This window comes from Rattus rattus, chromosome X (assembly GCF_011064425.1).
Source record: "Rattus rattus isolate New Zealand chromosome X, Rrattus_CSIRO_v1, whole genome shotgun sequence".
NCBI classification, from domain to species: domain Eukaryota; kingdom Metazoa; phylum Chordata; class Mammalia; order Rodentia; family Muridae; genus Rattus; species Rattus rattus.
The window spans coordinates 20,611,989-20,638,077 of NC_046172.1; the positions used below are offsets into that span (position 1 = coordinate 20,611,989).

Here is a 26,089-nt window from a genome sequence, read left to right on the forward strand (position 1 = left end):
ATGTGGTATAAGGAGGCGACACAAAATCTGTAGGACTGGAGAAGAAGCAGCCAGACTAGCAGAAGGGAAACAGAGGGTAGGTATCATGGGAGCCAGGGAAAGAAAGTTTCAGGAGATGGATGTCAAATGCTGTCAACAGATCAAGAAATTGTGACTTTGGAATTTGATCATTAGACTTAGCAATGTGAAGGTCAGCAGTGACTAGGCAAGAGTTGTTTTTCTTTTGAGTTTTGGAGGTTCTGGGTTGAAACTCAGGGTCTTGCACATGCTAGGCAAGCACTGTACTGAGGCATACCCATAGCTAATAAGAATTGTTTTAGTGGGATTGGTATGATTGAGATCCTGACGAGTATGAGCTCAAGAAATAGGGTTGGGAAAGACTGGAGAAATGGGTACAAGATAATTCTTTTTAGTTTTGCAATTGAAAGGACCAAAGAATGGGGGCAGAAGCTGGAAGAATTTGTAGGGTCAAGAGAAGGCAGATGTTCATGCGTGCATGTGAATGCAACAAAAAACAATCATGTTAAATCCAAAAGATCCAGAAAACTGAGAATGTAGGAAAGAGGGAAGTGGCTGGAGCAATGTCGTCTAGTCAGTGAAAGGGACAGATATATAGCATTAATAATGGGTAGCAGTAGGGTGATCTGAAATCTTGGCTCCAACAATAACAAGTTTTGTGACTCACAGCAAAATTCTGAACATCTCTTGAGGATGTTATGAAGCAAGAATTTCCTGGAATTACAGCACAATCCTTTAATGAAACAATACTATTTTCTGATATTTAAAAAACTTCTGAATGTGTCTCTCCCCTAAAATTGTAAGTCTACACTTAGTGCCTATTGAAAACCAGTGAAATCCTACAGAGTATATAGTCATATGTGATATAAAGATAATGTAAGATGAAATGGTTACTTTAGATGTTCCTTTTCGTCTTTGGTACATGTGTTGCTGGACAACAGCCTGCCTTAATTTGATTTTGTGCTCAGTCCAATACCATACACATCCCAGAGAAGGTGGAAGACAGCAAACACAATGGACAAAACTGATGGCAAGGCTGAGAAAAGTGACAGGTCCCTCTTGTAGAATCCTTTAAGGCCAGTGTGGCTGGTGACCTGGGAGCAACGGTACCTTAAGCCATGGGTGATTCAGTGCTTCATAAACAGTGATCCTTTCAGCAGGATCCAGCATCAGCATGCGGCGCACTAGGTCTTTGGCACTTTCAGAGATATGGCTCCACTGCCTTGGATTCATCTGAGGAGGAAAGAAGGAAAGCTCCATGGTTACCTTCAAGAAGTCAACACTTAGTATTATACTATTTCAGTGTAATATTCTCAGGGCAAAGAACAGATTAACAGACCTGTTTTCCCAAGGAAGAAGACACGTGCAATGCTTTGTGGTTTTGTTCCTTATTATTTATATCAGGAATTTTTCTGTTGATATCTATATATTGTAATATTTTCAATATTTGAAAGGTCTGCTCATGATTCTGATTTCTAGTTTTTGATTCTCAGCTAAAAAGGCCAGAATATACTGATAAAGTACTGAAATAAATTTGAAGTGAAAAAAATTAAAGGACGATTCTTTTTTGGAGACAAGGTTTCCTTAAGCACAGGATGGACTAGAACTCACTGTGTAGCCAAGGTAGACCTTGAACCTCAAGTTGCTTCTACCCTAGCCTCTTAAGTGATGACGTTACAGGTCTCTGCCATCATTCCCAGCTAAAGAAACATTTGAAAACTACTGTCTTCCAACGTTAGGATCAGGTGTTGAGTGTGGTATGCACCAGTATAATCTTAGCACCTGAGACACTAAGGCAAGGGAATTCCTAGACAGGGTAAAAATTCCTAAAGGAAGAAAGAAACATACGCACAAGCCCTAAAACAAAACTGGGGCAATATTAATTGTGAAGCTATTAAAATCATTAATTGGATATTCTGACCGGGGTATTTCAATATCTAAGGAAAAATATTACTATCATCATAAAATAGCTAGTTTCACTTGTATACCGTACTCAGTGAAGCTCTCTGTTTTAGAGATGAGACAACTAATTCGTGTGGTAAAACTGAGTAAAAGTAAACAAAAAGAATTACACATTTTTCACGGCTCTTTGATAATGGCTATGGATGTTTGAGGGAAAGACCAGAAGGCTCCTGGGGAAAGGGTTATGTCTGAGGTCAGAAATGAGCAAAACACTCAGAGCGAGCTGGGAAGGGAAGTGGGAACTGGACGCAGTGGCAAAAGTGGAAGTAGCCTGATTGAATGAGCATATGGGAGCTGCCTGGTGCCGGGGGCTGCCTGGTGCCGGGAGCTTCATACAGTAGCCGGGTTTTTTGTAACTGCTGCTGTTGTTTGTCAGTGTTGGAGACAGAACCGTGGTGCATGTGCTCTGCCAAGGAACTACATGTCTGGCTCAGTGTGCTGGCCTTAACCATTAGTGATCTGTTACCTCTTAAGAGAAAATGATGAAGAATGAATGTAATAATTTAAAGGCAAACAAAATCACAGTACTTGCATCCCAGCATAAAGGAATCATTCCAGTTCAGCCAAGGGCTAGCGACACACACAGAGCTTTGGCTCAGGTGAGGCTTTGAACTTACAGATGGGGAGGGCAAAGCATCTGCATACTAGGGAGAGCTCTTACAGTTGGACAGTGTTCTACTTTCCTTTCCTGAGAGGCAAAATTACTACAGCAATCACTTCCATTTTTTGAATCCCATGAGGAAACTGGCATGGGACTGCTTAAATATTGTCATTTTATCAGAATTGTGGTCAGTGGACTTGTCTGAAATTCATGGTGGTGACTGATTAGGAATTACCTAGATAGATAAGCTCCCCTGTCTTTTTCCCCAACCTGTCACAAGCTAGTTATCTGGAAAGGGGGAGCTCAAGTGAGAAAACGCTTCCATCAGATTGGTCTGTAGGTAAGCCTGTGGGATTGTCTTGATTAATGATGGAGTGGGAGGGGAGGACCACAACTGGTCATCCTGGGTTGCATAAAAAACAATGCGGACTGACAAAGCCATGGGGCACAAGCCCATAATCAACATTCCTCCATGGCCTCTGCTTCCCTCTCTGCCTCCAAGTCCCTGTCTTGGATTTCCCCAATTATGGACTGTAACCTGTAAGCCAAATAAACCCTTTCCTCCACAATTTGCTATTAGCCATGGTGTTATCACAGCAGGAGAAACCTGGTTAAAACACCCTTCTTCCCTATCCTGGGTCTCATGTGATTTCATCGAGCTTCCCTTTAGACATGTCCAAGATCAGGATTTGACTGCTTCTTTTGATAAGTACTATCAGGGTATTGAGATGATTTTTTTGAGACGTTTTAGAATAACCTAAAAGTGTGTGAAATGCAGAACAAGATTGGTAATACATTAAGTATGGAAGCTGAGAGCTCTCCATTATCCTTGTGTGTTTGGCTATTTCCATGACAAAGAAGCGGCAATGCATATTGATAGAATCATATCACAGTATGTCAAAAAGGAAAAAGAAAAAGAAAAAACGATGAGGCCCATGAAGCTCATAGAAGTGGTAGAAGTGGCGGAAGTGGACCCATATTTTAAACTGAAGATCTGGGCCTTTTGTAAAGGAGACCATGAAGACCAGCAAGAAGAGACACTAGCTGAATAAAGTGGGAAATAAAGCTGCAAAGCTGCAAGCCCTTGGTACAGCAATCACGGTCTCACTCCTACCTTCTTTATCACTTCCTATAATATTACCATTATTTGCTAAGAATAGGAAATTTTAAAATAACTTAATTTTTAGACAGTGCAAGCAGTCGAAATTACTTACCAAGGCTTAAAAATAAGTATTCAATGCTTTAAAAATAGACAAAATCAAATACCAGACGTTGCTGGAATGAAGCACATTGCCTTGGAAACCAGGAATTAAGCAAGTGAACAAACACAAAGGAAGGATTCTATTCTTAGCAAATGCTTATAACTCAAGAAGGCAGGTGGGAGATTTTATCACATGCTAATAGGCCGTGAGCTGCTGAGAAGACTGACTGAACTGCTCAGTGCAGGTCCTGGTGCAGATGAAGTACTCTGTCTGCTACTATTCTTAGTAACCTGGTGCCTGACTTTGTTTCCTTCTTTTTGGTATTTTTGAGACAGAGCCTAACCATGTAGCTTCGGTTGGTCTGGAGCTTGCTATGTAGCCTAGATTAGCCTCAAACTCATAGAGATTCACCTGTCTCAGCCTCCTTAAGGTGTTAAAGGCGTGTACCACCATGCTTGGCCCTTCATTTTCAACTGAGTTTCTTGCAACACATTAGCATTTGTAATTTCATTTGATTTGGTAACATTCAACCAGAAAGCCCAGTCTTTGTATTACTGTTAACATTCACAACCTCCCAGGATAGGAGGGGAGCCGTTGCTTAATAAGCAATTTCCCAGAGTTTTTAGTTACTTGGAAAGTATTGCTTTTATTTACTGGTCAACTAACTCTAAGACAAGCAGAAAAACCTCTAGTTCTTCCTGTTTCAGAAAGATACTGTTTGCTCTCATGAGCTGACAGTGCACAAGGTAAACAAAGTAAAGTATTTGCCATTTTCACCTCCACATGCTTTAGTTATAGTTTAAAGGGACAAGGCTGCAGCTCAGAAACTACCTTTCCACATTATGGGCTGGAAAGATGGCTCGACGGTTAAGAGTAAATATTGGGGGTTGGGGATTTAGCTCAGTGGTAGAGCGCTTGCCTAGCAAGCGCAAGGCCCTGGGTTCGGTCCCCAGCTCCAAAAAAAGAGAGTAAATATTGGTGCTGCAGAGAACCTGTGCTTAAGTCCCAGCTTCCACATGACTTGTCTAACAAGCTCCTGTAACTCCAGCGCCAGGGAGTCTGAGGTCTCTGGCCTCCACTGGCACCTTTTCTCTCTGGTGCGCATACCCACACACAAACACAAACATATACATAATTAAAATAAAAAATCTTAAAAATTATAACATTACTGACAAATTGAAAAGAAAATGTTAGCAGCGTCACAGTTTGGGAGTCTAGTATTATATAAACTTATATTTCATCTTCTATAACCAGGCATGGCCAAAAAAGAAGCAATGATTCAGTTGAATAGAAAGTATGAGCTTCAGTAATAATTGGGGGGGATTTCCCCAGCATTAAGTGCCGCCACATACACACCCTTGCAGTTCTAGACCCTACCAGATACATGTGTTGACACATGCTTAGAGTAAGAAGAGTTGGGACTGTGAATAGACCTTCAGCTTACTTATTTCTGAGAGTCCTTAGGGTTTTTAAAATATAACTCTCTATAATATCAGTCATAGCATTGACTCTTTTAAAATAAGGAAATCAGTAATCTAGTAATTACAAGACAGTGATAATACTTGAGGCTTTCGATGCATAGTAGCTAAGGAATATGGATGTGTAAGTCATATCAAAGTGCCTCTAAGATGGGGCTGGAGAGGTGGTTTAGCTCTTCTGGAGGATCTGAGTTTGCTTCCTAGCATCCATGTTGGGTGAGCGCACTACTGCCTGGACTCTAGTGTATCCAAAACCTCTGGCCTCTGCAGGCTCTTGTGTTCACATGCACCTACCTACATGCAGACACATACAGAAAACTGATAAAAACAAATTCTTTAGAGATAACTTAAAATTAGGATAAGAAAGGACTGAAAATACCTGAGTGAAATTTCCATTTGAATGTTAGAAAGTAAGAAAAAAGCTTTAAAAATAAAGGGCTTTTCTTAATTATACAAAAGAGGCCCACAGAAGTCGGCTGCTCACTGAGTTGAGCTCATGGTGACTCAAACTGACCAAGACCCCATTGTGCTTCACAGGGCTACTGGGTCCTGAGGGCCAGACTTGCTCTGGTCCTGGCAGTGATAAGTTAATGAGCAAAGACAGACAACAGCTTCAAAACAAATACTTTTCTGAGGCCCATGTAATTTGAATGGAAAATAAAATGGTCATAATTCATTACCTTATATTTTCCCTTAATAATGCCTTCAAACAATCTTTCCTTGGTTCCGTAGAAAGGCAAACAGCCGCTGAGCAGGATGAAAAGAATCACACCGCAGCCCCAGACATCCACAGGCTTTCCATAAGGCTCTCTCTTGACCACTTCTGGGGCCATAAAGTGAGGTGTTCCAACGCGTCCTGTTATTTAAAACAGCAACATTATGGAAAACTGGTTTGGTGAAACATGTTTTTTTTTTTTTCTACTTGAAATCTGAAAATTAAAAAAGCAATTATCGGTTTGGATAAAAAATTTATCAATGTCAGTGTTCTATTACTTCCCTTTCTAAAAGGAATTCATGGAAAGAAAAAAATAGTTTATCTGACCACTGGGTCAGAAAAGACTAGGCCAAGAACAGGGTCCCCTTCTCTGAATTCTGCACGTTACATAATAGGTCTTCTATTTCTTGCTCCTTGAAGAATTTTAAATGTTCCAATTTAGAGCAGGGCCAGGGAAGAGTGTGTTGCTAGCCTGTACCTGCTGGGACGAGGTGGAAGGCTTACCCTAAGGAGAGGCAGGGGCAGAGAGAGGGCAAAAGTAAGAAACAGCTTGATGGCAAAAAGATTACTTTTAACGGCCCAGCTCCTATTTGGTCAACCACAGCTAATCTCAATGGCTACTGGAACGGGAATCCTTAGCTTATTCCTAATGTTAACATTTGAAGAGGACAAGAGCTAACCGACGGCACACTAAAGTGAAATCAGGAACTCCTTCCCATGCAATCCTTTCACTCTCGTCTTCTTTGAAGATGTTTCTTTTTTCCCCCCTCCCTCTTAAGGGAGGGAACCAGTTTTCTAGAAGGAATCTGGTTCTGGCTGCTTGTACACTATAACTATCTTTCACTGAGTACCCTCGAGGTAGTCTTTTTCTCTGTGGAGGAATAAAAGGCTTCTTCAACTCTGCCAGGAAAGGACTTTGGGACAGGCCACTGCCTGACCAACTTGGCAGCTCTTCTACATTCTGCAGGCCCAGCCCTGCCCTTCCTTCCTGCTTCTTGTCCATCTGCATGTCTCTTCTTATGATCAAGTCAGGATGATTGTCACTTTGGAGATTGTAAAATACTTTATCTCACTGTGGTCCCATGTTTTAAAAGAACCTTAGAGACCTTTTAACCCATTTACAGAGAATATATTGCCAAGGCCTGTTGATGGTTATCAAACTAAGCTGGGGTGGAGAGGCTAGTTAGTTCCTCAGTCTGGATGACAGACAGCCTCTCCTGTGTTCCCTCCCATTTCTTAAAGGAAGAGATCAAGCTCAGCATTGGCTACAAGTCCTGATGAGAGAAAAAATTTTATTTTTGATTGTCTGATTTTACTTCTTCAAGCAGCAACATTGATTTTGCAGTATTGGGAGCTGAACTTTCCACTTCATTGGGAGCTTCTGTAATGCAGGGTCCCAGGATAATAAACATTGTTTTGATGGAGCTGTCAGGAGTAAAGAAAAGCAGGGCCAAGAGCTCAGGGTATCATTTGAAATACAGCTATTAGAACCCATTTGGTACCTGCTGAAAAGTTCTTTGACATGCAACTCCTACAACTTCCTACTCAGGTAGAGTGACTCATTGTGGGGGACCTCCTTGTGGGGGATAACTGAAACTTCAGGCCCAGCCGTCCTAAAGAGAAGACCGCCCCCACTACAGAGAAATTAGTGCTCTTTCTTCAGGAGGATGTATACTTTGAGTTCAAAATTTTTCTCAGAGGTGACAGAGAGATATGGTGGTGACTTTTTAATGTCAAGAACATCAGTAGAATTTGAAAAACTTCACTAAATTTCTTGTGTTTGCTACTAATTTTCTCCCCCCCCTTCTTCTTCTTCTTCTTCTTTGTGTGTGTGTGTGTGTGTGTGTGTGTGTGTGTGTGTGTGCGTGTGTGTGACCACTTGACTTCGATCACAAAATTCTAAGAACAGGAAACCAATTACCAAACCAAACACATAACTTTTTTGAAATACTTCAGATAGGTACATACATATTTAAATGCTAATTTCAATGCAATAATAAACCTTTCGTCAAACTTCAGGGAGGGAGTTATTCTGAGTGGCTATGCTTTTAATATTTTAGGCTGTGAATCTTCATACATACAAGCACTGTCACCTTCTTCATTTTGTTGGCTTTTTACAATTTCCTGACTACTTTTACATAGGATGTTACACAGCATTTAGCCCTTTCGTGGTGAATTCAGTTGGTACCCTGGCTATCAACAAAGGAACTATGCTACAGAACAGATTGCTCTCTCAGGAGTGTAACAGGTATGTAACAATGGACCTCTGTGGCATCAGACAGCTCTTATGCACTGTTACCTGGCTTTCCTTTTCTTTCCTCTTACCATGCTTCCTCCAGTCCTGGCATCTCTTGATTTGTTGCTTATAATCTGCTACTGACTAGAAAATTGCTCGTCACTACAGTCTTTCATTTAAACATTTCTGGAGTGTTTGCCAGGCCCTAGCCGCTGTGATAGGTGTAGCAGATATTTGGAGGGATGAGCCATGGCTCTCTTACCCCTTTCAAATCTCTTGTTTTTGCTGTTTGATCAAATGTTGTTAGGAAGCAAGCAAGCTAGATAGTTCTCATTAGATAGAAGAGGGGAGAGGTCACATAACTAGGACAGTTATGATATACTTACTTTTAAAAGGCAATAATTGTTAGCTTAGTCTTCAAGCAAACAGCTAAATGTGACAGATAAAATGACAAAAGGCATTCTGAGTAGATGGAGTAGCAGGTACAAATTATGAGGGGACACAAATCTATACAATTTTATTTAAAACAGAGTGAAGGCAGCCTCCCATGCATGTATTTAGTTCTCAATGGGGAGGACTATTGCTTTATAGGTTGTATTCAGGGTAAGTGGATTCTCTAGACTGTTGAATATTAGGTGGGGGAATGTAATGGCGGTACATGGTATGTAGAACATGTAGAGGGAGATAATCTTTTCTCTTTGGAAGCCCAGGTAATCAAAGAGTCCAATCTACCGATAAATAGCTTTCTGTTCTAAAGTTGATAAATATTAGTAAAATTTCAAAAGTACTTTAAACAGTAGGAAAGCTTTTTTCTAAGGAAAATAATGTATCCCTTACTCCTTCCCATTGTGCTTTTAAAGGCACCGTAATGTTTAAAATAGTTATTTCAGGCATGTATGGAAAGGTACATTAAGAAATGAGAATATTTTGACTACCAGAAAGTACTTTAGGATGCAGCTTGACAGTGTCCCTGCCTAGCATGTGCAGGCCCTGAGTTCCACCTCCAGCGCGATGGTGCATCTGTAATCCTAGTGTTCAGGCACGAGTCAGGAGGATCACAAGTTCAGATCTTCAATTCCTTATCAACAGGAGGCCAGCCTTAGCCACATAAAATCCTTTCTCAAAGTCAAATAAAACCTTTTTAGAGTATAGGAAATAGTACTTTTTGAATAAAGGACATGTTGTGAGTTCAAAACTGTTGAAAAATAAGAATTAGGGGAAGAGTTCATAGACTTTATGAAAATAGGTGAACATGGAGGCAGACTTAATGAATCTACCACCATCAAGATTTATGAAATAAAACAGTCCATGCCACAATGAATATGAACAGAATGCAGATCCAGAATAACAGACACAAAGTCATTTTAGTGTATAACATATGAAAAGAATTTGGCTCATTTTCTCTCACTCTCATGTTTACTGGAAATGCTTAGCTGGAAAACTATGTAAGATGTGAACTTAACCCAATTTAATTTCAGAGAGCAGTGTGCTGTCGAGAGTGATTTTTAAAATACAATTCTAATTCATGCTCATTTTTCAGAAGAGGGTCCATGTTATTACTGCTTGATGCTCTATCCCCAGTCACATTGAATGAAATGTCTTGTGTAACAGACAGCTAGTTTAAAAGTTAAGGTTTGGAAAGCATTTGATTTAACATGAGCATTTGCTTCATTTTCTTTTATGGGATAGTGTCTTGCTATGTTCTCCAGGCTGGTCTCAGACTCAAATCAATCTTCTTGCCTCAGCCTCCAAAGTTCTGGGATTCTGTACGTACATCACCAGGCTGGCTTAACGGAAATATCCTGAAGGTTGGCAGATTGACTTGAAGACTCTATAGTAAAGGCTATGCTTCATGTTTTTCTTCTCCATGAAGCTCTTAGTACTTGGAGCACTGCCCACACCAGCAGTACAGAATGGAGAACTATGCAGTCTGCAAAACTAAGAAATAGAAGTAAACCCTGGGCAGTGTTGTGGTCTGAATTCTGGAAAAGAATGCATAGAAGCCTAATAATACTGGAATCTAAGTTAGCACCCACTTCTATACACTTTCTGTTATGGCACAGGAGTTTTAAAATCATGTTTTGCTTTGGTTAATGAGAAAACCAGCCTGTATTCTTTTCCACTTGCTCTTCACAAACACACAGACTGACGACTTTAGCAGGCTTCTTTGATACGTAGAAAAAGGAAAATGGTAGGAAATTTAAACTTAGACATGCTGTGACCCTAAAAGGTAAACCCAGCTATACTAGAAGTAATTTTATTTGTCCAGTTCAACTTCGAAATGGTATCCTCTTTGTGCACTGTTTTTGGATTGTGCTTCTGTGGGGTTTCTTCTCTGAAGTGCTAGGCATATGATGGAGAAATCTATACAGTACTTCTGTACTGCTGGAGATAGAAGCCAGCACCTCAGGCCTGCTAGACAAGTGTTCTATCACTAAACTACACCTATAAGCCCAGAGTCTATTTATTCTTAAGGGACAAAAATTCTAGGTATGACTATGGAGTCACTAAATTGAAAATGATCTGATGGCGCTGGGTAGAATAGAGTGTGAAACACTCAGGATGGATTAGTATCTGTTTGAGATTTTATACCAACTTAAAAAGTAACTTGGGTTTTGAAGTGGGGCATGTTAAAGTGCTCTTACCTCCAGCAACAAGTCCAGATTCTCCTAACTGAATGGCTACCCCAAAGCCCCCAAGCTTAACAGGTGCAGAATTTTCTTTTGAGGCGAGGAGAACACAGTGGGGCTGAAAAGAAAAAAAAAGCAACAATCAAATCAAAGATAAGAATTAATGCAAAAGAATTCAGTTTACATAAAACTAAATAATACAATATAGTCATACTTATAAAACAAAACAAAACTTGGGAATTGGTTTGGCAAAGATGAGTCAGAGGGTAAAAGTACTTGCCACCAAGTCTGACATCTTGGGACTCACAAGGTGGGGACTCCTACACATTGTTTTCTGATTTTCCCAACCCTCCCGAAAATAAAACTACATGGATTAAAAAACCTATTATAAAAACAAATTTCAATTTTTAAAAAGTGTCTGTAAGCTGAGCTGCGGTGGTGCACACCTTTAATCCTAGCACATGGGAGGCAGGGGCAGGTGGGGCTAAGTGTTCCAGGACAGCTAGGACCACACAGAGAAACCTCGTGTCAAATTTGAAAAAAATAAAGAATAAATAAAAGAAAGCTTCTGAATTATTTTATATGCTTGAATTCTTTGTTCTTTTCTCACTTCTGAATGCTTTCTCTAAAGACTTAGGAATCATTTGTTTCCAAGTTTAAGCTATCACCCAGGAAGCATGGGTGTTCAAAAAGTACAGATACATTTTCTCGTTTTGTACCATAGTTTCTGTATTTGATTGACAGTTTATATTTGTTTCAGCAAAAATACACTGTGTAGTTCTTCCTGCTCCAATGTGATTTTACTTAAAGTCACTACACTTTGACCCTTAGGGAATGCCAGCGGCCTCTTCTTTGTTCACCTTCCCCATCCTCTTCCTTTCCTTTTCTTTTTTCTACCCCAGGGTAATAGGAATATCAAAAGGCTATTTTGGTGTTGTTGTTAGAGGCAGGGTCTGGAACTCTGGCTGTCCTGGAATTCACAACGTAGCTTAGGACGGCTTTAAACTCCCAGAGATCTGCCTGCCTTTGCTTCCCAAGTGCTGTTATTAAAGGTGTGGCTGTTGGGTTTTACTAACTTGAATTGAGCTGTGTGCTCCCAGGGATTTCTTCCTGGGCATTGCCTGTGGATCTGCTTTCCTCCCTCTACTGTGGTAACAATGTGGTTTCCCATGGGATCTCATCTTCATCTATTTCTCTATGGAAGTTTGTTGGACGTGGTGTCAGAAAAGAATGTGGTAGCAGTGACCTTTGGTATTTGCTCACCTACTTTATTCTCTGATACACAGAGCAATGCATTTGGATGATTCTCAAAAACATGGTCTAGTATAAAAAGACAAGCCTTTTAAGATAGCACTGTTTATATGATCATATATCTCTCTTATATGATGAACCTACAAGTACTCGGAAGCCACTCAGTATGTGTGCTGGGAATTGACACCATTTTTTAAAGGTTTATTTTATTTTATTTATAAGAGTACACTTGCTATCTTCAGACACACCAGAAGAGGGCATCAGATCCCATTACAGATGGTTGTGAGCCACCATGTGGTTGCTGGGAATTGAACTCAGGACCTCTGGAAGAGCAGTCAGTACTCATAACTGCTGAGCCATCTCTCCGGCCCAACTGATATCATTTTAAATAAATTTAGCTGACAAGACAGTTGCCTTGAAAAAAGCCCCCTACCACCCTGTACAATAAAACCAAACTAGTGTACCCAGATGTTGATGGTGAAAAGTGAAAGTGGGAAGGATCTTTATTCTTCCCAATGAGAGCACCAGAAATCTACTTTGGAAGTTATTCCAACTGTTGGGACCATTTTAAAATACATGGTCTATCCAAAAGAAAGATAAATCCAGCTGAACACTCTTTCTGCCATTCTTGTTTGACTTAGCCTCATTTGTTACTCCTTGTTTAAGTATTCCAAAGCCATCATAAGATTTCACTTGTTTACCAAGCTCAGTGCCTCTAACAGAGGACTTAAAAATAATGACATTTTTAATATATATAAGTAAATAATTTAATATAAATTATTATCACATCAAAAGTGACAATTGGAATTATTTTTCTTTAAAAAACATATTTTTATATTTTTTTGGTAAAGATTTATTTATATGAGTACACTGTTGCTGTCTTCAGACATACTAGAAGAGGGCATCAGATCCCATTACAGATGGTTGTGAGCCACCATGTGGGTGCTGGGAATTGAACTCAGAACCTCCTGAAGAGCAGTCAGTGCCTAACCCCCTGAGCCATCTGTAGCCCCATATCTTTTATTCTTATGCATGTGTTGTGTATGTGCACATTCAAGGAATGCAGGGTCTATAGAGGCTAAAGAAGGTGTGAGTGTGTGTGTGTGTGTGTGTGTGTGTGTGTCTGCACGCACACGCATGTGCATATGTGTGCACCATCTGCAGAGGCTGAGGAAGGTATCTGATTCCTTGGAGCTTGAGTTACAGGACGTTGTGAGCCATGTAACGTGGCTGTTGAGAAGTGGCTCTAGAAGAGCACAGGGAGTTCTCTTAATTGCTATACTATCTCTCTAGCTCTCTAATTACCTGATATTTATAACACATTCAGTTTTTCTCAACTATCAAGATAATGCTTTTTAGTTGTGGTTTAGTTTAAAATAAGACCCAGATCTTAGTACTTGTGAAGTGGCGACAGGAAAATCAGGAGTTCAAGGCCAGCCTTAGCTGACTATTAATAGTAAGTCTGAGGCTATCCTGAACTCCAAAAGATCCTATCTAAAAATTAAATGACATCCATGGCCAATATACATATGGAACAGATTTCCCCTTCTAATATAGTCTTTTATGCCTCTACTCTAATTTTCATAGTATTGATTTAAGATACTCAATAAGTTCCCCTATAAAATCCCCTATAGTCTAGATTTGGGTTTATCATTTATTATGCTGGTACTTTACTGTATTTCATGGAGATTCATAGTTACATCCAGAATCTTGATTACAGTCAGGCTTAATTTCAGTTTTATGTACTAATACATCATGCTGTTTAACTGTTCTATCTCATCAGGAAGAATCTGCCTGGTTGCCCTGCCTTAGTGGCAGGATTCAGCTGTAGGTTCAGGTGTTATTTGTGTGACCCATCATGAAATTCACTATGAACTGTTCGCTCAATGATGTTAGCAGCCTCCTTTCATAGATTCATACTTTGAGGTCCTAAAAACGTAGTATCTGTAAAAATATTGAAGTAAAATTTACATAGCATGAAATGTGCACATCATAATATACTACTAGAGAGTTTTGGTGAAGTGCATTGTGCAACCCAGAACCTTTTCAGGACAGTACCACCATCCCAGAATCTCTTCATCCACTTCCAATCCATCCAGTTTCTGCTATTATCTCATACTGTTCTAGGAGTTTCCCGGCAAGGACTTGCTTTGCCAGTGTTAGGACTTCATATACATGAAATCAAATAAAAAATGCATTGTTTCATGCAAAATTTCTTTTAGCATGTTTCCAAGATCCAGCCATTTTCTTGTGATCAGGAAGTAATTTTTTTACTGTTGTATTCCAAACAGTATTAATCATGTGTTTTTCTACCCCCTAGGGATGGTTTTTTGAGCTGTTTCCTGCTTTTGTGTGTGTGCATACGTTTGTGTGGTGTGTGCATATGCATGTGCGAGCATATGTGCCTATACACATAGAGGCCAGAGGAAGCAGCAGGTGTCATGCTCTATCACCTTTTGCCTCAGTCCTTTGAGATGAAGTTGCTCACTGAACCTGGAGCTAGATTGGATGCCAGTAAAGCCCAGGGACCTTCCTGTCTCCACCCCAATCCCTATCACTGGCATGTCATGTGTGACCATGCCAGCTTTTATGGGGGTTAGCATCTGAATCTGGGTCATCATGCTTGAAGAACAAGTGCTCATAGCCACTGAGACATCTCTCTGTCCCTCCTGTTTTCTTGATACTTATTATAAACAAAGTTCCTATGAATCATTTCCAGAATATAGATTTGATAACTAGGCAACTTCCAAAGGTGACTGACAAACATTTCATACTATAAATTTATGGACTTCACTACATTTGATATGTTTCAATTGCTTACTGCCTTTTTAAATTTTTGATTATTAACTTGCTCCACTTTTGTTTAGAGAGAACCTCTAATTCAATTCTACCTTTTCCTAGGATTATAGCAGTCACTTAACTTCACTGATTTCAGGCACAACAGACTATTCTAAGCTTGTGTTACTCTTGCCCCAGATCTGAAACCAGCCATTTTTCTAAGCACCCCTTTTTCCTTTTAGTTGGAAAAGGTATTTAAATCTGTAAGAGGCTCCTAAGCAAACAGTTACTTAGTTAATATTGTTCCACTGTTCCCAGTAGACAGAGTTTAAATGTGTATTTATAGAAGGGGGAAAATTACAAATTCACTCTTATTCAACTATAAGGTTTTGGCTTCTTTTATTTAGCAAGTAATGCTGGTACCTAATAACAGTGACATAATCATTCATTTGCTTTGTTTATACCAGCACTTCTCAGCAGTGGGTCATGACCCCCTTGGGGAGGTGCCAAAATCAATCATATATCCTGCCTATCAGATATTTACATTATGTTTCATAACAGTAGCAACATAACAGTAGCAATAAAATAATTTTATGAGGAGCTGTATTCAGGAGTTACAGCACTAGGAAGGTTAAGAACCAGTGATCTACACATATAGGATTTAAACTAATACCCACAGCAGCAGTAGCAGGAGGGGTAACTATGTATGATTTCTTTGGATCAGTTTTATTATTGAGTTAATATTTAATGCTGACCAAAGTAAGAGGCTGTAAGTCCATATTGATATAAATAAATAAAACAAACACACGGGGAGGAGATGCCTTTCTCTCTTTCTTTCCCTCCCTCCCTTCCCCCCTCCTCCTCATTTTCTTTTTTCTGAGACAGGATTTCTCTGTGTAGACCTGGGTGTCCTGGATCTTGCTCCACAGACCAGGCTGGCCTCAAATGCAGAGCTCCACCTGCCTCTGCCTCTTGAGTAAAGGTGTATGCACCACCACATCTAGTGGACATTTCTTTCTTTATGTATAATATATAATATAATATAATATAATATAATATAATATAATAGTTAGAATCCAAAACCATCACCCAGCAGCTTTTCTCACATAATTGATCCATGTAAGAATTACTAAGGATGCTGACTAGATGGGCAAAGTTTGAAGAGTGACAGGATACTTATACATTCTCAAAGTACCATCCTACAGGATACTTACTAATTACAAAATGGAATGGTAATATTTCAAGGGAGAAGCCTAGAAGAAAGTAGCCCAGAGAACAAAGCAAATAATGGGACCAGGCAATAATCCATCATCTTGATATGATGCATTGAGAAGCCAGACACACTGTCACGGTATCCTTGGCAATTAGATCTAGCAATGCCCAAGAAGCATTCTAGAAAGTAGCAGGCTTATGCTCTTCAAAACTAGCCCTGGACTCAAGGGTTTCAGGGAAACTAAAGGAGTATCACAGATAAATGTGATCATCTTATTATTTTTGCCCTAGAAAGTATTAGGGCAGTTGATGAAATTTATGTAAAGTTGTCAAATATATTCTTTATTAACAAAATTTCCTGATTTGATTACTGCACTTAATAATTTTAGCTTTTTAAGAATCTAAAAAGTATGTCCCGAACCTTACCCCATCCTATTTTTAAAGGAACTACAAAATAGCTTTTCATAAAGTTATGCTTTTATTTTGTCATACTCTTGAGGCTTATTTAGTTTAATTAGATTTGTACAGTTTGGTAATTACAGAAAACATGCCTGTACTTCCAAATTCAGAACTGCAAAACAAATTATATTCAGAGGTCTAGTTTTCCTTTTCTTTTATTATGCTTCAATATCTCCCACCTTATTTGGAGGATATTAAAACTAAGAAATAAAATACATAGAAAAATGCATATGTTTCCTGTAATGTACCGTGTAGCTATGGAGGAGGTTCCTTTCTAAGTGTTTCTGCTTTCTTAGGGAAATGAAAAGGAACTCCTAGGTGAGAGTGGGGAAGGAAATGGGGTGGCTGTAAGTTTGAGAAGGTTGAAGGTGTGAAACACTATTTTTGAGGGAGGATGAACTAGGGTAGTGGCGGTTACATTTAAAAGCAGCGTCACACAGACTGTTGGCCCTCATCCCCAGATTTTCTGCTTGGGTCTGGAGGAGCTTAGAGTATACCTCAGTTGCAAGCTTCTGAATGTTTTTGACGCTAGTGGTCTGGAAGTCATCTTTTGAGAATTACTGGGCTAAGGACATTAGGATTCACTCTAAGGAGTACTGGCAGTGCAGGGGACCCTTAAGGTTTCTGACTGGCAATCTGAAGACAGGCTACTGTGTCTGATTGAGTGCTTGTACCCAGCCAGGATTCCTCATGTTCACTGTGGAGGTTCGGGACTGGAGGAGGTGGGAAGCTGAACTTCAGTAGGGTTGGGTTTCACATAAAGAGGGGATGGTGACAAAGTTCAGAATGATCAGGAACTAGGAAATAATACTCAAACCTTACATCAACAAGAAGATGTGACTACAATATGAGAACACTAAAGCTGAAAAACACAATTTTGAAATGGGGTGGCATAAGCGTGGGACAACAGTACAATACAAAAATAGTATTTCAGTAGATAAACAGCACTTCATGACTCATTTAGTCATGAAAATCCTGCCAGAATTTTAGAGATATTTGCATATTCATGTTTGTTGTAGCAATATTCATAATTGCCTGTAAGTGGAGATAACTTACATGCTTATTGAAAGATGATAAAGACAATTAAATATAGACAAACAATGGAAATGTGCAGCCTTAAAAACAAAGGAAATTATATTACATGCTATAGCTTGGGTGAACCTCAAGGATACTAGGCTAAATAAAATTAACTAGTCACAAAAAGGTTGTATAATTTGACTCAATGTCCCAGAATCATGGTTGCTAATGTTGGGAATAGGGGCAGAGAAAATTTGTATGCAGTAGGTTTAGAGGTTTAATTTTGCAACACGAAAATGTTACGGTGAAGTGCTGCATGATGACAGAAGTACACTGAGCACCACTGCATGACAGACTCAAAACTGGCTATGTGGTAAATCTAGTGGTATGTGTCGCTTACCACAGTAAGACAAAAACATGCTGCCGGACAAATACAGTAACCGTCTTCCTTCTCAAAGATTCTTAGGGGAAGTAAGAGTTCTAAAATATTTTTATTGTAACAATATAACATTATGGTCTCGTATATTACGACTCTTAAACTAAACTAAAAGCTCTGGAGAATATGAGGTTCAGAAGAATATTCCCAGAAATACAATGTTAGATGAAGCCCAGGGAGTTAAATATTTAAACAAGGCTGCAAAGCTAGAGAATGACAATCATATTCTAAACAACAACCAAAAGGGGAAATGACACTCAAGTGCAGGGCCAGCAGTTACAGAAGAACCGATGGGGGTTAAATAGTGAACTGGGCCAGAATGGACACTGCAGAGCCTCATCATATTTTCCTTGAAATAGGACAGAGCACCCCGGCCTACTTGGGTGAGTTTATTATCGTGCTGGGGAGGGAATAGTACTACAAATCCCACCTAGTCTCCAAATTGTAAGATGTCTTAGGAAAGAAATCCATGGTCTTTAAGGAAGATACAAAATGATACTAAAATAACATAGAGAGCAAATAATTCAGCAAAATCAAAGAGTTAAAAAAAAAACCCTATTAGCAATGTTGGTATGCTTTAGGGCAGAAAGTTCATATGTTTTCTAATAGTAGCAACTTCTAAAATGAATCCAGAAGGAAATGGAAATTCTGGGGTTATATTCTAAAATCCATACAGGATATCACTCATCATTTCTTAGGAAAGGCAGAATCTGCTCATTTCTGCTTATATTTTACAGTTTGTTGGCATTTTAGGGGATGACTGACGCACTCCTTAGTTTAGGCTAGAAGGGACTCAGACAGAAGATGCAGTTTCCTAAAGTTCAACTTGAAGTTGTTGCTAAGAGTGGGGTCTTTTCTTAGCTCCAAACGGGGCCCAAGGGCTGTCACACTGAAAAAAGAAAGAAAAGGGGAAAAACAACTGTACCACATGTGAATATAAAAAAGAAGAGAACTCTAGCCAATTGCACCAGCACCGGATGGAAGAGTCCAGCTGACACGACCTGGTCGAGGGAGCTTTGGGTTTCCTCCTTTACTTCAGCAAAGCCTCAACTGTAAGTATGCTTTGATTTTAAAAGCCACGCACAGGAGCCTTTGTTTAGTTAAAACCTGATTATCTGAATGTCCAGAGTGTATCAATGTGTAATGCTGATAATGAATGCTACCAGCAAATCTTCGTTTTATTAGAGTCGCTGAGTAAACTGCTTTGGACGACACCTCTGCTTTTAAAAGGAGGCTCTGTCTTTTTGGATAGAATAAGTAATAACAATAATCACATTGTTTATTGGCATTGTGGGGTCACAATGGTTTGCAGCTATATTTGAATCAACTATAGTTATTTTCAGACGTTGTAAATTTAATTGCAATATACTACAGATTTCCTATCTTTTATCTCTTGATTTCACTATGCTGTGCTGTCTCCCCATCTTAAATATTTTTATTATATTTTTACTATCTTATGGTACAGACCAGTTACAATGTAAGTTTCATGTTTTGGAACTAAATAAAGAGAATACTCTAGAAAAGGAAAATAAATCACAACATACTTTAGAAAAATAATTCGAACAATTAAAAGTGGACTGTTAAATTTACAACAAAACTAAATATAGTACTAATGTCATTATTTCCCAAGTAACATGCTTTCAATTGTTCTGTATGCAGCAGTTCCTGTGACTTCTGAAGTATGGCCTGAATAGATTCAATCATTATTAGTCCATTATCATATAGGTATGTATTTCAACACATGAGATTGATAGAAACGACACCCAAATAACATGTTAAAGGGTCTTTTCTTGGCTACTGAAGGAAACCTGGGAGAGGTAGAATGGTGGCAGTCGGGGCATGAGAACTCACACAGGGCTGCAAACATAGGAATGGGTTTCCTGAGTACCAAACACTACCTGCTTTTAGAGAATGAGCTGTGTGAGTTACAAGTCAGGTCCACCATGTCAACATGCTATGTTCACTTATTTCTTATCTTCACTGGCAAATTCTTATCAAACAAGTAGCTTTTGCAGTATGAATAAGCAGCCTTAAGAATAATTAGTGAACTCTGGGTGTGGTGGCTTCCACCTTTTAATCCCAGCACTCAGGAGGCAAGGCAGGTTGGATCTCTTAGGTTGAGGGGCAGCCTGGTCTGCAAGTGAGTTCAGGATAGCCAGGAGCTGCTCACAGAAACTGTCTCCCCAAAATTAATGATGATGATGGCGGCGGTGGTGGTGGTGGTGATTAGTAAGTGAACGATACCAACACACCAGGTGACTTATAGCTGACTTACTTATTTTCTTGCATTTGCAGTATTGGATTTTGAACTCCAAGGGCTTGTGCTTGCTAAGCAACTCCTCTTCCACTTAGATATGCTCCCGGCCCTCTTTTAACTTGTTCCTTTGCCGTGGGGTCTCACTAAGTTAGACAGCATTGCTGTAAACTTGTTATTGTCCTGCCCTGGACTCCCAAGGAGCTGTGATTACAGACATACATGAGCCACTAAGTCCAGCTCCCCATTTACTTTAAAGGTGACACAAGTTAGTTACCAAATTTGAGACCGGATGTAACTTGTGAATTGGTTGATAATTATTGGCTGCTGGCTAGCTGCTCTCTGGTATGCTATGCCATGCTTCTGTTGCTGCTGAAACACATTGCTTTTGCTTTATTCTCCTTCAACTTGACACTAACAGCTCAAAAGACTTATTAGTGGTTTTGTCCAATTATTATCGATTAATTTACTTAATTTTACTTGCACATTAGAGTTGAAGAAATGGTCTTAGGATATGTTCTCTGTGCTGATATCTTCCTAGAAACATCTTGATTATTGCCCTTTGGCCCAGAAATAAGTCTGGAAGTTTTGATTAGTAATTTGATTCCATGAAGTCTGGGTGTACGTGCATATTGTTATAGACCTAGCAAGAAAGATCAATTACTTTAGAGGAGCAAAGCTACACAGTACAACCTCTTCATAAAACAACTCAAGTAGCGGTAAAGGAATCCTGGTAAACTACCATTAGTTGATAGAATTCAACATTAATAAGGAAACAGTGATCAGTTATGATAGAAATGGAGTTGCCAAATTCAGGGTCTTTCAAGAGTCAGAGGGAAATCTCATCCTTGGCATGATGATCACTTTAGGGTTTGAGGCCGCAATACCTGGCTCTTTCCTTAACTGGACGTGCTGTTATAACCACTCTATGTAGCCAGAGGCGGGCTCAGTGGTTAAGATCACTGACTGCTCTTCCAGAGGCCCCGAGTTCAATTCCCACACTGTGGCTCATGACCATCTGGAATGGGATCTGATGCCCTCTACTGGTATGTCCGAAGACAGCCACAGTGTACTCAAATGCATAAAACAAATAGAAATTCTTTAAAAAGACTATATTAAAAAATTGTATCATGTATCATTGGATCACAGTAAGTGCTAAATAAGGATTACCTAATCATTTGACCATTTAGCTCAAGTGTTCAATTTTGACCACACACTGGACACTTCTCACGAATTTTTAAACCAGTGTATCAAGCCCATTCCAGAACTATACCAGGATATCTGGGAAGAAGCTAGACACTGGTATCTTCAAAGAGATGCTCATCCTCAGACTACAGTACCACTAAGAATCCCTTCTACAGAGTGCTGCAGCTCTGAATCTCTAGCTTGAAGACTTAGTAGCTAGAAGATTTAGTACCTTCCTAGCTAGACTGCTTCATTCTGCAAAAGTATTATCTCACAAGGAGGCAATAGCTGTCTGTACTTTCCAGCACGTCCTTGCTTTGCTTTCTGTACGCATGAATAAGGGAAGAGCATCTTCTTCATGGCCTTGCCAAACATTCACACCTATAGATTACTGTGCCTAGTTCCTTACATCTACGGCAATATCTGAATTCCACTGCTCCCTGTTTGGTGCATGGTCTTTCTTAAGTATACCACTGAGGATGATAAAAAAAATTATCAACCTAGGATAGAATGCAGGTCAACAGTAGCAATTTTCATGTAAAATACCACAGATTTTTGAGTTAAACCAAAGATGGGGTTAGTTTTTGCTGATGGGGCACAGGGCACTGTGTTACTGTGAAGCAGTTGAAGCTTCCAATACTTGTACTTTAACACTTTACTTTTCCCCCCAAGCTCCTTCTTTCATTCAGTAATATTTATTGGCTAAACCCCATGTACATTTTGGAAGCAAACAAAACAGACTCAGTTCCTAACCCCTAATAGGGTTTTAAATATATCAGGAAGAAAAACTACTTACAGGCCTACCCCAAGTCAGTCAGCTTCCTGAGTCCTGTCACTTGAGTCTCCCTATCCTTTCACCTATGGATAGGATATCTCTATCTGAGCTTCTGAGGGCTTCCTACATAACCACACATCGCAGGCCTCTCTTCCCACTACTGACAATGGACTTTGCAGTATCAGCAGCCTGCTACCTTTCCTAAATTGCTTCTTCCTTTTAAGATTTCAGCTCATAAGAACCCAGGCCTGGATGTTTCTACACGCATTGCGAAGTTTGTCTTCCTACATCGGAGACAGCCTCACCTTTTCCTTCATTCCTTTCTCCCTTCCTCCCACTACCCTTCTCTCTTTCTCAAGATGGCTTAACAGAGCTTCCTCCTCACCAGCCACTTCCTCTTCCTTGAAACCAAATCCTTCCTTCAGTCTGTGAACATTTAAAGCTGACCACTACTTTCTATTAAAAGCCTGTATTGACTAAAATATAGTTTTAAGAGAGGCTACATTTTTTCAAATGCTTTTCTCTCTATATAACATCGAATCAAGAAATTGATTATCCAAAGACAAATGTTAACATGCTTACTCTCATATATAGAATCTAGATATAAAAATATAGCATGTAGAAGACATAAAAACAGAAGGAGGAGGAGGATGTGGGAGAGGAATGGGTCTAAGGGAGGGAGAACAAAGGGAATAATGAAGGTGAAGAAACACAAAAGACTGCATGTTTTTTTTCATGTAGATTATATAATTAATATTATGTTTCTCTACTCTTCCATCCATATGACATTAAAGCAGAGATACAATTTTGGGGAGGGAAACAGACAGATTGGCAGAGGAGAGTGGTGGGAAAGAATCTGAGCAAAGTACAAAGACACAAACGTATAAAATGTCATATTTAGTGAAATACATTTTGTATACTAACTAAAACCACTTAATTTTAAAAGGAAGCAAAAATTGAAGAATCTATTGTGCAGAGATGTGATTCAGTGGTAGAATATTTACCTAGTATGTGCAAGGTTTTGGGTTCAATTTTCAGCACCAGAAAATAATGACAACACAAAAAATTAATTATCATAATTAACATCTACTCTTTAGAGCTGGATGGTAGTGTATGCCTTTAATTCCAGTACTCAGGAGGCAGAGAAAGATGGATCTTGTGGCCAGCCTGATGTACACAGTGAGTTCTAGGACAGCCAGAATTGCATAAAGAAATGCTGTCTCAGAAAAAACAAAACAAAACAAACTACTCTTTATTACTGCATTTAGGGTTTGAAAATACAGTCCTCTAAAACTGCTTAGTAAGAACAGGATCTCTGTTTTAATATTATTAATATGCAATATTGTTAATATTGGTCTTACTATCCAAGCAGTAATTAAGCAAATGTATAATGTTTAGATTGATCATTAGGTACCTATGATTTTTCCCTATGATTAATTTTTTTATTAGATATTTTTATTTACATTTCAAATGTTATTCCCTTTCCTGGTTTTCTGTCCATAAGCCCCCATCCCTTCCCCCCTCCCCTTCTTCTATAAGGGTATTCCCCCTCCGCATCCACCCCCCTTCTTGTCTCCCCACTCTGATATTCCCCTACACTGGGGGGGTCCAGCCTTGGCAGGACCAAGGTCTTCTCCTTCCATTGGTGCCCAACAAGGCTACCCTCTGCTACATACACAGCTGGAGCCATGGGTCTGTCCATGTGTACTCTAGTCCCCAAACAATATCTCTAAGGGAGATTATCATATGGTCCAATTATTTATTTTTCTTTTAATCATTGTTTTAATATAATAAATAAAATGAACTCTGTATGCATGCCACAGCAACAGAAAAGGTTAGAGAGATCCTAACGTATTTACTGCTGCTGTGTGATGTAATAATGCTACTTACTACACATGTGTAAATAGCAAACTGAACCCTAGTAGACTAAAGTCTGAAGTGAGATCCTTATCTATGCCTTATGTTAAAGTAGCTGTTATTATCCCAGCAAATGACTCAGTGTTTGGAATTCTGTTGTAGGAAAATCTGAAGACACCAAGAAGTATAAAGAGTATGTCATTTAGCACCCTGTCCTGATAGTTACAGAAGACATTGAGAAGTTACAGTGTAACAATGACGACTACAGTTGACAGCTGGCTTTGCTCCTCTCCTGGAATGCACTTTATAACTAATGACAGTGACCAAGTCTCACAAAATTTCTCAGGAGTGTCAAATGTCACTAGCTGTCCAATGGATGAAAAATTACTGTCTACTGTGTTAACAACTTTCTACTCTGTGATATTCATCGTGGGACTGGTTGGAAACATCATTGCCCTCTATGTATTTCTGGGCATCCACCGCAAAAGAAATTCCATTCAAATTTATCTACTTAATGTGGCTGTTGCAGACCTTCTACTCATCTTCTGCCTCCCTTTCCGCATAATGTATCACATCAACCAAAATAGGTGGACACTAGGTGTGATTCTTTGCAAAGTTGTGGGGACACTATTTTACATGAACATGTACATTAGTATTATTCTGCTTGGGTTTATCAGTTTGGATCGATATATAAAAATCAACCGGTCTATACAACAAAGAAGGGCAATAACCACCAAGCAAAGTGTTTACGTTTGCTGTATAGTCTGGACAGTTGCTCTAGCCGGATTTTTAACAATGATCATTTTGACACTGAAGAAGGGAGGGCACAATTCCACAATGTGTTTCCATTACAGAGATAAGCATAACGCAAAGGGAGAAGCGATCTTTAACTTTGTTCTTGTAGTAATGTTCTGGCTCATTTTCCTGCTGATAATCCTTTCATATATTAAGATTGGCAAGAATCTACTGAGGATTTCTAAAAAGAGGTCAAAATTTCCTAACTCTGGCAAATATGCCACGACAGCCCGGAACTCCTTCATTGTACTAATCATTTTTACTATATGCTTCGTGCCTTATCATGCCTTTCGATTCATTTACATTTCTTCACAGCTAAATGCATCTTCTTGCTACTGGAAGGAAATCATTCATAAAAACCAATGAGATCATGTTGGTTCTCTCCTCTTTCAACAGCTGCTTGGATCCTGTCATGTATTTCCTAATGTCCAGTAATATTCGCAAAATCATGTGTCAACTTCTTTTTAGAAGATTTCAAAGTGACACAAGCAGAAGTGAAAGCACTTCAGAATTTAAGCCAGGATATTCCCTGCATGATCTATCTGTGACGGTCAAAATGCAGTACAGCACTAAGGGTAACTGAGGCACATGCAGTAAAATGAACAACATAAACCAGTCTCTTCATTCCTTGAGGTTGGTAAAATTATGGAACAAATTCCTAGCATGTTCAAAACCCAGATCTTTAGAAGTGGTCTTTCACTTGCTTAACTGCAAAATAGTTCAAGGCAAAGAAAAGCTTACACTAATCCCTAGATTTTAGAACTATATGTAGAATCTTCACAGAATACATTGTTAAGCTAACACTTTTAACAACGGTTATAATGTTAAGTGAAGTTCATGGAATTAACAACAAAATGGATGAACTGTCATTGTTTCCTGAAGTCACTAAAGAATTACTAAAGTTAGAAACTTGATACTAATTTTAAATATGTTTAAAATTAAGTAATTTGGGGACTGAGTTGAAATGTCAGTAAACATGAGTATTACTTCAAAATCTTACATCACTTGATGCTATATTCATTTATGTCTAAATCTCTGCTAACTAACAGATGAAATAATAAAATTCTAATAAAAGTGAGATTGCCCACTATCACTGCTTAGAAAAAATGTGAAGAATTTAAATACCAAATAGTCAAGCTAAAAATGTAAGCCTGGCAAAAGGAATGACTTAATGCAGATTCATAAATGATTCATCCATTTGAGTCTATCCACTCTGGTAGAGTGAAGA

General features: G+C 39.1%; 2 protein-coding genes across 2 annotated transcripts in view; one reads left to right on the forward strand and one right to left on the reverse strand.

The window, feature by feature from the left end:
• Cask (calcium/calmodulin dependent serine protein kinase) overlaps positions 1-26,089 on the reverse strand; it is a 390,111-nt gene that overhangs the window by 105,060 nt on the left and 258,962 nt on the right. Inside the window, 3 exon segments of the mRNA XM_032890511.1 lie at positions 1,129-1,251; positions 5,942-6,117; positions 10,858-10,960. Coding sequence (XP_032746402.1) covers positions 1,129-1,251; positions 5,942-6,117; positions 10,858-10,960 — 402 coding nt within the window.
• On the forward strand, positions 18,631-25,951 carry Gpr34 (G protein-coupled receptor 34). The gene is given in 4 exon segments (XM_032890509.1): positions 18,631-19,047; positions 19,655-19,720; positions 24,229-25,215; positions 25,217-25,951. Coding segments are annotated over 2 exon segments (1,122 nt in total). The 5' UTR covers positions 18,631-19,047; positions 19,655-19,720; positions 24,229-24,321; the 3' UTR covers positions 25,445-25,951.